The sequence below is a fragment of the Tauraco erythrolophus genome, chromosome 7 (genome assembly GCF_009769465.1).
Source record: "Tauraco erythrolophus isolate bTauEry1 chromosome 7, bTauEry1.pri, whole genome shotgun sequence".
Taxonomy (NCBI): domain Eukaryota; kingdom Metazoa; phylum Chordata; class Aves; order Musophagiformes; family Musophagidae; genus Tauraco; species Tauraco erythrolophus.
Genome location: NC_141471.1, coordinates 59,306,647 through 59,320,528, shown reverse-complemented (window position 1 = coordinate 59,320,528; position 13,882 = coordinate 59,306,647). Strand labels below are relative to the sequence as shown.

Sequence of the window (13,882 nt, the reverse complement as noted above, 5' to 3'; positions counted from 1 at the left end):
CTTTTGTAGCCTCCAGAGCCAATGTCAGGCAACTGAGGACTGACTGGCTTGCTGGTTTTGTGCACTCCAAAATTAAAAGACTGCAAACAGCACTAACACCTGAGAACAAGTCAAGAAGGGTTAGTGGGGCCAGCAGGTCAAGGGAGGTGATTCTGCCCCTCTACTCTGCTCTGTGAGACCTCACCTGGAGTACTGCGTTCAGCTCTGGGGTTCCCAACACAAGAAGGACATGGACCTGTTGGAGTGGGTCCAGAGGAGGGCCACAAAGATGATCTGAGGGCTGGAGCACCTCTCCTGTGAAGACAGGCTCAGAGAGCTGGGGTTGTTCAGCCTGGAGAAGAGAGGGCTCCGGGGACACCTTCTAGAAGTCTTCAAGTACCTAAAAGGAGGCATACAAGAAAGCTGTAGAGGGACTTCTGGCAAGGCCGTGTAGCAACAAGACAAGGGATAAAGGCTTTAAATTGAAAGAGGGGAGATTTCAATTAGATCTAAGGAAGAAATGCTTCACTATGAGGGTGGTGAAGCACTGGAAGAGGTTGTCCAGAGAAGTTGCGGCTGCCCCATCCCTGGAAGTGTTCAAGGCCAGGTTGGATGAGGCTTTGAGCAACCTGGTGTAGTGGAAGGTGCCCCTGCCCATGGCCGGGGGGTTGGAACTAGATGATCTTTAAGGTCTCTTCCAACCCAAACCATTCTGTGATTCTATGATTCAGTCACGCCAGTGAAACCAGGACAAATCATGGGTGTTGAACAGAGAGAGACAGACAGGAGAAGACATGTAAGAAAATTACAAAGGAAACTGGCTTTACAAGGTCAAAGTAAGGTGAAGGAGCTAGAAAATGAAGACATTTTTTGTTTTAAGATGTTTTCCCATAGTTAATAATTTAGCTATCTAAACACAGGTAGACTATAAAATTATTTTAAGCAGCATATAAAATTATTTTAAGTAGCATATAAAATTATTTTTTCCTCTTAAACCAACATTGTCTCTTTGAACTGAATCAGCTGAGTAACTTGTTACTTGGTGCAGATTTACCACGTTTGCTATACAGCACGAGTTTTAATATGTATGAGATGCAAAGATATGTTGTTCTAATGACTTACGGTGCAGCTTGATCACGTACTTTTCCATCTTCATTTGCCTGCAGGTTGAAGTAGCCACTTACTGCATACATAAAACTGGGTTTGCTTCTGTTATCACACTGAATTTGCTCTGTGTGTCTGCAGGTACAAGTCAATTCAGATAGTGAGAGATAATAATGAAAAACTCATGGCTGAAGATTGATCCAAACGACAGCTAATTTGGCAAATGCAAATTCTAGCATCTACCACCCTCTGCTGGGTATGAAGGAGCAAAACCCCCAAGAAGCCCTTTTTGAGCAGCTGTGTGGATGCTATATGGCATCCATAGGCATAGATGCATGCTAAGAATTCCTACAATACTCTGAAATCTTTAAGCAAAACAGTTACACATCAGTCATTTTCATTTTCAAGAGTACTTTTCAGGTGGACAGCAGCGTGATGCTCCTTCTTGGGCGAGTAAATACCTGAAGTTCCTCAGCATTTACACAGCCTCTCCTGTAAAACATCTTATAGGCTTAAACTACAACGGCCTGAATCCCTGCCAACGACTATGGGCAATTTCCACTTTCATTTATATCTCTACACGACCTTGGGAGTCACAGCACTGTGCCAGCCATGGGATCTGTCATATTTTAGCCACTGAGGGAGAGAATTTTGTATGATGTTCTCATTTGGCAGTTTTGTCTAAACCCACACAGCTTATTCCTCAAGATCACATGTTCTTTTTTTTTTTTTTTTATTATTCACTGATACACGGCCAGGTTCTTCCTTCTAGCAGCTCAAGGTGTTTAAATTTAAAAACTTATATGGAGAGTTTGGCTTTCTTATGAATAATCTTGTGAAATAAATGAAGTAGAGGAAGCCTGGAATAGGTTCACCTTCTCCTTTGTAGCATGCACCTTGGAAACGTAAAAATTGAAGTATTTAACTACTTACCTTTCCAGTGTTTTGATGTTCTTGGTCCAATTACACCTCGTACTAGGAGCAGTCTGTCTAGGCAAATACAGAGGCACTGTTAGTGACCTGGGGTCAGCCAGGCTTGCACCAAAGCCAATGCTCTGATAGCACCATGAGATCCCAGCCTGTTTTCTTCTCCAAAACCAGGTTAAAGACGTATAGGACTTTTGCTTTTGTTGATTCTCTTCAGCAGATGTGGGTCTCACCGACTCCCAAAGACTCTTTTTCTGGTGGCCACATGCTACTTTGTTGTTCTCCGCATTGCGTTCAGTGCCTGTGGCTGGACAGAAATCCTGCATACGCACAGAGGGGTACTTGTACTACTGTCTACCTATTTTCTTTCACTAAAGTTCCCTTTAACTGCTGTTAAGCATCTCAATACGCAGCACGATTCCCTTTGGGATGATTTCAGCTTTGCTAAATTAATGTTAATTATGAGGTCTTCCTCTTGGTTACAGCAGACACCATTGGGAAAGTGCTGCAGTTTTCCCCGTATGATGGTTCTGTGCTGATTAAAACAGGTCAGAGTGATGACATCCATGCAAGATAAACACAGTTGCATTTGAAATGTGTTTGAAATGAGACATGGTACGTGTAAAGACAGCGTCAGAGCTGAGATCACATGAAGACCTAAGAGAGGAATCTTTGAAAAGCGACTACTTCAGCATACATCTACACATCTAGTGGGGTGCCGAGTCCAAAACCACAGCCCACTTCATATGCTCCAATTTTGAACCCGGACTGAGAACGTGCCATTTCCTAAAATTCCTCTTCCTAATTAAACAGGATCTCTTTACTCCAGAAAGAGCTGGGGTTTAGAACAGAAACAAAGTGGCTGCCACGTAGCATCACTGGCTCCCTTGCACCAAGTCCGCTGCAGCCCCTTCGCCAGCAGCAATCATCTCCCCAGCAGAGAGCACAACCCTCTCCCTGGGGTTTTAGGATTTTAGAAAATAGCACGTTCTCAGTCCGGGTTCAGAATGGGAGAATAGGAAGTGGGCTGTGGTTTTGGACTCAGCATCTCACTAGATGTGTAGATGTATGCTGAGGTAGTCACTTTTCAAAGATTCCTCTCTTAGGTCTTCATGTGATCTCAGCTCTGAGGCTGTCTTTACACGTACCATGTCTCATTTCAAATACAACTGTGTTTATCTTGCATGGATGTCATCACTCTGATGTAGCTGAGTACCTCCCTCAGATGTAGCTGACTACAGCCAGCTGTGAAAACACCCTTGTGCTCTTTTGAGCTGCTCTCAGAAACATGACCTTGCCTCACTAATTGATCTAACTACTTTTGAAGCTGGGGATTGCCTTGTCAGGTGGTTTTTCATCAACTGTCACCTTAGTGTTTTAAATACAAAAAGATCTTTTAAATCTGTTTTAAAAACTAACAATAAAATCTGATTTTCTCCTTTAAGCATCAGACTGTGGTGTTTTGAAGGCTGCTGTGGTACTTCTTCTACAGCTCTAATACTTGCTTGTGCTCTGCCTGCACATGGGTGTGCAAGAGGGGACAGCCTTGTAAACTGTTCTTACAGCCAGCAGCTGCTCTTTTCCAACCCCATCCATCTAACCATCACGGTGATTTTAACGCCTCTTTTTCCTGTGTCAGCAAGACACTAAGGAAGTTTCATGAAGTATGAGCGTAATGAGACTACAATTTATTTCATGTCTTTCTGGCATTAGGGCATCAGTAATCAGAGCATCCTGGAATCAAATGCCATGCAATCCAATAGGACCGTAGCCCCCCACCTCCCCTCCCTCTTCTGTGGCAGGGACAGATGCACCCAGCTGTGAGGTCTGGAAGAGGTGGAGCAAGGTGGGAGAGGAGGAAGAGAAAAGGGACAGAAGTATCATTCAGCTTATGCATTTTTCGTTATTCCCAAAATGTTGTAAACCAGATAGATGAGCTGCAAATACACAATCTCTTAGGTCACTCACATGAGATGTTCCTCCATCTTCAGTTATTTTGTCTTACTTCCAAGGCCCCACCATGCATAATCAGCCTGCAGAATCAGGAGATTGGCTCCCTAAAACTTTCAGGGGTTTATTTGATGTAGAATTAGAAATTATAGCTGCTGCACAAGGTTAGTAGCATGTGCTGTCTCAGGCATAAGTAAGTCTTAAGAGAAACCAACATACACTAGGTTGTTGCTTTACAATTACCCCAAAAGCACGAAATTCAGTAACTTACCAAGTCCCACGCAGTGTGTTAATCAGAAAAATCCAAGAAAAGAAGGAAAGAATTCTGGGCTACTATAACTGGTATGTAACAAGCAGTACATACAGGAAAGAATTTCCTTTCCTTGCCCTCGAATAAGCTTCTATAAGTCACAGAGAAATATGCTTATTTTATACTATTAATCTCAGGAACTGCAGAAATAGAAGTGTCTGAGAGATAAGTCTGATTGTCTAATGAAACTAGAGTAAGAAGAAATCGAATACGAGAAACAGTTGTTAGCCCAAAACGATAAATATGTTTCTATTCATGAACTCCTTCTGTTAGAAGGGAAAAATTAACATTCTGGCTAACCTATTAATGTCCTTCCTTCCGTATTTCTCATCTTAGTATATGAAATTTTGCAAGGAATTTTAAAGATGTAACATTAATAATTCTCCTCATCCTTCCTGCAAGACATCTGTTTCCTTTGTGGCTCTGGGGTGCATGCATGAGATACAAAGACATACTTCATGTCCAAATGGTATGCCATATCCGCAGCCACCTGTGGCACTTAAATGACACAGGCATCATGTGCAACAGCGTGGCTTTTGGGACATTATCAGTACATCTTATTGCCAGCATATAATGACAGTCCTTGAAGCGAGATGTGGACATCTGATGTTTTTGGAAATTATTTTTTTTTTCATACTGAGGTGGAATTAAGAAACGAAGAGTAAAGACGAGCATGTCGGAAGAAACCATGAAAGCTCTTTGCTGTAGACCAGAGACCTTTCCTGTCTGCATACAACCTCAAGTGTGCTGCAAGTGCCTTACCAGTGGATTTGGCACATTGACGTGTACCAAGGACATCAGAAGAATCAAGGCCAGGGGTGTTGACTTTGACGTGGGTACTTTTGGCACCAAGAGGGCATAATGGTAACTGCACACAATCAGCACTGGGTAAAGAAATGCTTTGGGCTGATCACAGTGTCCTCTGCTTCCTTAGGGTTACTGCTGTCACGCATGACGGTCTCACTTGATTGCAGGCCCCAGTTAAAGAAATGGCAACAACGCATCCACAGGGAAACTGAGGCTCCATTGTTTGGTGCTGGTCTGTTGCAGCAACCTGTAGAGCAACTATTACTGAAATGCAAGCATTGAGATGTAGTTAAACAGGAGACTGTGGCCTAGAGGACATCAGAGTCTCACCATAAATCAGGTGTAATAGGGTATTACAGCCACCTCAAAGTGCTGCATTGAAGTCTGGAATTTAGTGCAATACATCAAAACCAAAAGAAAGTTGTTTCCCTGGTAAGATTTTTGGCCCTGGATCACTACTGACCACCAAACACATTAAGGGAATGAACAGAAAACCAAAGAACTTTCCTTCAACCTCTTTAGACTCTGATTGCTCATTGTGACATTTCAAAGGCAAAATTCCAGACAACACAGTTGAGCCGTTTAACTTCTTCACACAACACAGCTATCCTCAGACTTGCTTTTGACAGCTACTGTATTCTGAAAAACAGAAAAAAACCAACTTTTCTCCTGTTCCAGAGCAACAACAACAAAAAAACCCTATTTCTTCAACCGAAATCTGACAAATTAGCAATAGAGTGGAAATAGATATCGTTTGCACACAAAACAAGCCCCTGACCAAAATATCATGAAAAATAACTGAACTGCTAGGAAAATACAGGTGTTCCTAAATAATTGCAGCCTCCATGCATCAGCAAACACAATGGAGCAGATTCATGGAGAACTTTCCTTCCACACAAAATAAATGGATAAAAAGGGTTCAGATCTTTTGGAACTCTGGCCATGACTAGGGTTGAAAGAAAGAATTTAGATGGTGCACTTGTTATGCTGTGTTTCTTTGGAAAAAGAAGTATTAAATTAAGACCAGATTCTCTAATACAATGTATGAACTATAAGAAACTCAGTGTCACAAATCTTCAAAAGCACCACAGATGAAACAGCTTCTTTGGATCAAAGGTTTATTTTTAATGACACAGCACTGGAAAACATAAGTTACAGATGACTTTTTGATACAGGATACATTATATATCTTATTTTAAAAGAATCTGTGAAGGTACGCTGCATAAATACATATAGTGAAAATATATTGTGTTTATTTCTTCTCAGAGATTAGTTCTGTTTCTTTTTTATTTACTTATTTATTCAGCCAATTAAATAAAAAAGTATAGATTAGCATCATAACAGCTCCCCCTCCAGATTATCTCATTGTAACTACTGCAGCTGGAAGGGGAGACTGAGCCATGCCTTCTCAAAGGTTTAGCAGCTTTGAACATGATGTTACTCATCATCTCAGAATGAGAATTTCACATTACAAACACAGATAGTGTATCATGTTTTGGCAATGGAGCAGCTAGTTTTGCTTTGGAACAAAACCGTTTCCTGTAATGCCAGACAGTGAGAGAGCAATGCATGTACCAATGACACTACACAGTCAAAGAACTACGATGAAGTTGTGACAATGCATATATATTCATATGCACTTATATACACACATATAAGTCCTTGTGTGTATATATATTATGCATGTCCAAAAATTAACATTGAAAAACGTTGCAGCAGTTAATTAATTTTTTTTAAACACATGAAACTTATAATAGTTTGACCTCGTTACTACAGGATAACTAATTAAATCTTCTGCAGTGCAACTCAATACAATACACTTAGTGCAGAGAAGTTAAGGTTTTGGTATTGAGGAGGCTAATTTCAGATTTCATGGGAAAGGACCAAATACAGGATCACCATAGCTCTGACAAAGCACAAACAAACCTGTCGCCACGTACGCGTGAACAAATAAGGACATTTCTTTTTTATTCGATTTTTTTTTTCAGGTACTGCTTCAGAAACTGTTAGCTTAACTGTTTGCATTCATGCTCATTTTGATATGTCTCAACAAGCTTTGTCTGGCACCAGTCTGTAAACCATTAACAGCTCAAACTACAAAAAGGTGGGCTCCTGTGTTTCAAAGAGGTTAAAAACCTACTGACTGAGCTTCGTACCACGTTCGTCTGCCTGAGTAGAGAACTACTCCAGATGGCGCGTGAAGTTCTCTGGGAAAAGTCCTTTATAACTATTTGCATCTCTGTACTGAAGCCACTCGGATTCCTTAATGCCTGTCAACCAGCCAGCCTCCTGAAAGGAAAAAGACAGGACAAGATTTGGTGCTATTGGTTAAAACCCAGCCTCTGATTTTGCACAGACTATTTCCTCTGTTCTACCAGACCACAATTTTGTGAGATCGAGTGACTGTGATTGTACAGCCTTTAGCCCATCTCACCCTTAGCTGAATTCAAAACTGGATAATCAGTCTTCCAGGTCATCCAATATTACACCGGATCTGCATTTGTGCAAATCTCTGCTGAGACTTTTTCAAAGTTTCCAGAATAATATTGGCACACTTGCACAGTAAAAGCATTGCAGTGGGCCAGAAACATGACACAATACCATAGAGGGGGGAAAAACAGTTTTCAATTTGAGCTTTTTCTCTTGTTCACTTATTGGCAGTCAGAAAAAATAATAGTTCTTGCATCCTTTGGAATTACTGTCTCTAGAAACTCAAACTTAGTTGATATTCAACTATTTTTCAAAAAATTCTGGGAAACCTAAACCAGAATTTGACATGCAAAATTGCAAACCAAATCACCCACAGCCCAAGCAACCCCAAGTGAGATTTCTTATTGGAAAGTGCTGGGTTCTTTTAAGTGCTATCAATTCTATCAGGAATAAAATCAATTCGGTATTTTTTTTTAAATGATCAACCAGCTCTCATCTCACTAACTCTGTGCTTTGTTCCTTTTAAGAACAGGAGGCAGAGCAAAGCCACGATGAACAGTGAATTTCTAACGCTGCCATATTATTATTGCACAGAGTATACAGGAAGAGAAGAGCAATACAAATGGATCTTCACATACAACCCCAAGTCATGATTGCTCAGTGGCTCTCTGCCCCCAGATAAGCTTCAGTAAAGCAGACACAGCTTATGTATGGCACTGGCTGGGTACATGTAACTGGGGACACGTTTTTGAAGCATGTGGAATATCAGAGAGAAAGGAGAGAGGAACTACAGCTTTCTAGCACAGGCAGAGTCGATTGTATGCAGGAATTAACAGTTTTACTGGACAATAACATCAACTCAAGGCTAATGGAAAAATTGAAGCCCCTGGGTGGGACTGGTTTGCTCTGAATGGGGAACACAAGCTGACGTTACCAGCTGTATTAGAATTATGGTTTTAGACAGGTCAAGTTTGAAAGAGAATAAAGAATAACAAAAATAAAGAGATTCTATATAAATCAAAGTGGTACCTGGCAAAAGACAAAGATTAAGCTTTATGGTGATGTTAAACATGAAGGGCAAATGAGGTACTGAGTAATAAAGATATGACCGGAATGGTTTCAGAAACATGAATACATAAAGGTTTATTTTCTCCATCATTGCACACAATTTACTCCAATTAATGCTAATGGAATTTTGCTGCACACCACAAGAGAAGAATGTACTTCATAGATTCACCAAGGGAATATTAAGCATATTTAATATGTAACACCTTAAGATAAACAGACTGAAGACAGAGCAGATTTCGCTGTCCTTACAGGACACAGCACTGTCCTATTCTGCAAATACCAATAATGAAATCAGTTGAACTGCCCGTGAGTTAAGATGTAGCATAATTTGAGTAAGGACAACAGAAACTATCCCTCCAAAAAGAGCACAGTACCCTGCTGAAAGAAAAATATTTTATTCTGTAATTAAAAAACCAACAACCACAAAAATTAACTATTGGTCTCTTGTATTAAAGGAAAGCTCAGCTGAGATGATGAACACCACGTATTACCTACCTTTGGACAGCATCAACCATCAAAACAATTTCAAATACAGTCGCCAGCACTCATATGTGCTTAGGGCATTAATATTTAGACCTATTTTAAGAAATATTCTTCAGAGCAGTGCTCTCAGCTGCCTCACTAGGCAGGGTCTGAGTCGCCCATCCCAACCCCTAACTCAACAGGCGACTTTTCACCAACACTACTGGCACTGGCAAATGCTCCTTTAAAGCAGAGGCCTCAAATCAATCCACTTCACTGCAGTTCAGTTTAACACACGGAATAAAATAGTTTAAAAACTCACCTGAAACGCATCATTAAAACAAAATTAGATGTCTTTAATTAAATTAAACCTTTGTTTAATTCAGGTTCACGCTTCCAGAGGACAGAGCTTTAGAGGCATGTAGCACACACAGCAGCCCCTCCATACATTTTGGCTATAGGAGAGCACAATCTGTGTGCAGTCTCAGTGCTCTCTGTGGGTGAAATTTGTATTATTTGTCCAAATCCACACGTAAAAGCTCTGAACATCTAGCAACCATGTAATCCTTTCTACTGCAATGTTAAGACAAGATGATATATAGCAACATTACGCACAATTTGTAAGTCACCTTCCGTATTAAATATCTGTGTGCACATGTGCCTGTATAAAATCCACTACAAAGTAGCATAAAAAAAGCCCTAGAAAATATGCTGAGGTCAGATCCTCCTAGTAGCATATATCTGGGACTTCAGCTGTAGCCAACTGTGCCATTTAGTCTCAAATGAAGCCAAATACAAAGACAAAATTTAAATGTTCATGTTTTCTAACACTAATAACATTTTGAATACGTGTTCCCATTAACTATAATCTGTGAGAAAAAACTTGAGACAAAGGAAAACATGAACAAAAGAAAAAAACACACGTTTTTACCTGATCAGCTGTGGTCTCAGAAGGAATCACTAGTACGATATCTCCTCGTTTTAAATTAAGCTCATCACTGTTAGCTGCCTCAAAATCGTGTAGAACTTCAACCTGAAGAAAATAACACCAAACATGTAGGCATGATCTGAATGGAGACATTTTCTCAACAAAATTCTCTGTTAAATCTGTACTGCAAAAAAAAGAACGATGTGCCTTCTTTATTCCAACATATGGCTACAGGCAGGTACACACAACTCATTACTGTTGACATTGATTCATGTCAAAGTTTTCTGTTCGTATCCTTGGAAGCAGGAACAGCATAAGTAAGTCAAGACTACCAAAGGAAGCCTATGATCCTTTCCCAAGGTCACAGGATCTCAAGTACAGATGACACTGCAACACCCCACAAGTCCTGCCTCTCGGACAAGTCCTGCCACCCTTATTCCTTCTATGTAAGGATCTTGCTTTCATTCCCCACTATTGTTACTAGATCTGAGAGAAGGGTTTTTGCAAATAAAATAGAGAAAGACTCCCAGGAACTGATATTTCAGACTCTGTTTCATTCCCTTGTTGTGGCCACTGGATATTATTCTTGCTGTAAACATCATTTGAGTGGGATAGACAGCACCCATTTCAAGAGGTGATCAAAGAGGTAAGTAACAGGACCCCTACTTAATGCTTCCTCTGGAAAGAGCTCCCATTTACTGGCAGATGGGCATGCCAAAAATATCTGTCTTTCAAAGAGGTGATACATTGGCAGGATCAGCATGTCATTGTAGACAGACCATTTTAACTAAATGGTTCTACTTCCTTAAGAGATACGCTATGCTAATTTTCTCAAAGCACGACCAGTTCCATGGTAACTTTGCAATAATGAAAGAAAATGGCATCAAGAACCAGAGAGGATGCATATATTCTGCTTCTCCCTAATTATGGCTGACCCAAGAGAATGTGATGAAAAACAAAAGATGAACTATGTCAGCAAGTCTGAGTCATAGTTGCACGTTACTGTTCACCCTCACCTTAACGTTTGCTGAAAATATTGAGCAATGAGAATAGACCAAGAGGAATGGCATGCTTATGGAGTGCTATGGGACTAATTAGACTGAACTACGCAAATTATACTAGGAAGCAAGTGACGTTCATCCATCCTCAAGGAGCTTTTCTGCTGCTCAGTGATTCTGAAGTGAGAAGCATTATCAAAGAACCTTGTGAACCAGGAAACCCTATGGGTCTTGCAAGCCAAGGAGAGAATTTCTCTTATGCCTCATTAAACTTTTCTGTTTGATTACCCAAACAGTTTATAACTGTAATATTACTAAAGTCACGGAATGACATTTTAGCTTCATTACTGTGAACTGCAGAAGTCCCATGGGTTTCAGTAGAATCAGAACTTCCACTATAGATTTTTCAGGCCAGAAAAAATGCCATTTTTAAATATTCATAGAATCATAGAATGGTTTGGGTTGGAAGGGATCTTAAAGATCAAATATGCTAAGTATATCAGATATATTGTTAGCATATATCATACAATATTAATGACTGACTCTGTGGCAGCACAGTTTTACTCAATACATCCATTGTCAGTAGTAATTTGGAGAGATGAAAGAGTAGTTCTACTTCAGTGAGTCTTATAGCTATGTAAGGATATGCACAGCAACAATGGTGTGCATCATCTCAGACTTCATGTACAAAGCAACAACACAATGTTAAAGTTGTGTTTGTGTGTATTTGTGTGCATGTGTCTGGCTGTTAAACCAAGCGTCCTTTGGCCCCAAGAAACCATGGCACTGCCTGTGCAGACAGACACATCCACATCTGAAGGGATGCCTACAAGAAGAATAAAGAAGCAGACCTTAAAGAGAAAGCCAGGTGGCATTGCAGAAGCTGTCTCTTCTGCTGGAACAGGCTGATCTTGAGAAGGTGCAGCCTGCATTTCTTCAGTGGGTTTCTGCTCACTTCCAACTTGGGAAGTTTCACTGGGAGAAGCATCAGTGCTCTGAGTGCCCATCTCTGCTGCAGCATCTCTGGACTCGTTGACGATAACTTCGTGTTCTTCTCCCTCTCCCTCATTGTTTGATGCTGGCTCTATTACTACTGAAGGGATGCTGCCGACTTTGTCCTGGGAAAAAAACCAAACAAACAACAAAAGCACCGCAAGAGTATTTAATACTTTATTTCACGTAGGAAAACACAATTGTTCATTTATGGCACAGGGTAAATATGGGAATAGTAATTTCCTCCTTCTCCACAGCGGATTCTTAGATTAAGACAGAAAACAGACTTGTGCAACAGGGAGTAATCCCTTCCCTGTTTTCACTGTTCCCACTATTTCGCCTAAGTCTACTTCATATCTTACCACAAATTATTGCAGTAATTAATAAAAATGCTCTGCAGGTAGTATGGGTTTCATTTTCAATGTGCATGGAAATTAACAGACCTTTCTCCTCACCTCTTCTCTTAACTTCAGGTGGGTTTGAGTAAAGCCACAAGTTCCAGGAGTCACCATTCTATGTGTCTTTCGAAATTCAAGACAGTGACATAAAGGCAATGAAAGAAGGAAACATGACCTATTTCTTTGACTGATTGAGGGGATTTCTCCTGATCTACAGCAAAGTAATGGAGCAGAGAAAACAAAAAGGATAAGCAGGTAGCATCTGACCAAGAACGCAGCCTAGGGCAAAAATCATTTAAGGAAACTTGTTGGAGCATCCAACCTGAAAAGAGTATGTCTACTGATCTTCTGCCAGATCATCCTGTTCTGGTGCACAGAAGAAATACAACGTGCAATGACAGGAGGTGGCAACTGACTGCCCAGCTGCAGGGTCTGCTCTAGTAGCTGTTCTCCAGCTCCTCAGAGGTCGCAGAAGAAAAAGCAGTAGGCCAGATGCAGATACATTGCTTAACCACTGTGATTTACCTAAAGCAAAGTAATGCTACTGATAATATATGGTGCCAGGAGACAAGAAAAATCCACTATTTTCTCTGCCTTTTTCTCCAGAAAGCCCTGCACACGGTTAGGTTATGTGATAAAGCTTCTCTCCACAGAGGAGGACAGAGAGACAATGGCAGGAGGGGGATGCCAAACAATACCCTGCCCAGGCTGCTCCCAGGAGCCATCAGCTTATCAAGTCCCATCTCCACAAGCTCAGGGGAGCACAGGGACACAAAGGCAGGCCCAACCCAAATTCAGGACTCGGAAGAAGGGACTGTCCCAGGAGATCCTCAGCCTTACTACTGGTTGGACCTGGGGGCACGGAGCTGCGGCAGCCTTCCCTCTTGGGCTGCTGGATCTGTCCCGATTCCCCATGCACACTCTCCCGTCCACCGACACGAGTTACCTGAGACACATCAGTCTCCTTTTCTTCTTCCTGAGGTTTGTCACCTTCAGCAACACCCTCCTGCTCAGCGGTAGAAGTGCCATCACCAGCTCCTGCTGCCACAGCCACGCTGTCTTCTGCTGCCACAGCCCCCTCGGTGGCAGGGAACACCTACGAACAATGGGAGGGGGGGACCTTTCAGGACGCAAGTTCTGGACATCAGCCTGAGACACCATGGACCAGCCTCTGCTCTGCGACCTCCCTGGGCTGTGCCAACCCACAGCCTTAGCAGGGTCCTCAGACATTGCAGTGGAGCAACAGTTCGTCAAGGCTCTAGTATTTTTAACTCCTCTTGCCTTCAAGCTGTACTGTGGAAAAAAATTCATCACAGGTTTCTGCTGAGGAGGAGGAGCTTGCAAGCCGTCCAGGGGTCCACGGGACCCACTAGTGGAGTCTGTTGTCAGGAAGAAGCCCCAGCCTCCTCCAGGCTACTATCATCTACCTCTAGACCTAGGCTGGTTTCAAAAACATTGCCTTTCACTACAAACTCCTTTCTAATAAAGAGACTTGCAAATCGAGCTATATCAGCAGAAGCAAATACAT

The 13,882-nt window shown here is 41.5% G+C and overlaps 1 protein-coding gene across 1 annotated transcript in view; it reads right to left on the bottom strand.

Annotated features, from left to right (window-relative positions):
* Positions 1 to 7,258: 7,258 nt before the first annotated feature.
* AMPH (amphiphysin) overlaps positions 7,259 to 13,882 on the bottom strand; it is a 121,535-nt gene continuing 114,911 nt past the window's right edge. The window contains exons 19-22 of the mRNA XM_086614513.1: positions 13,301 to 13,450; positions 11,815 to 12,081; positions 9,969 to 10,070; positions 7,259 to 7,366 (exon numbers count right to left, since the gene is read on the bottom strand). Coding sequence (XP_086470639.1) covers positions 7,259 to 7,366; positions 9,969 to 10,070; positions 11,815 to 12,081; positions 13,301 to 13,450 — 627 coding nt within the window. The remainder of the gene's footprint in view (positions 7,367 to 9,968; positions 10,071 to 11,814; positions 12,082 to 13,300; positions 13,451 to 13,882) is intronic.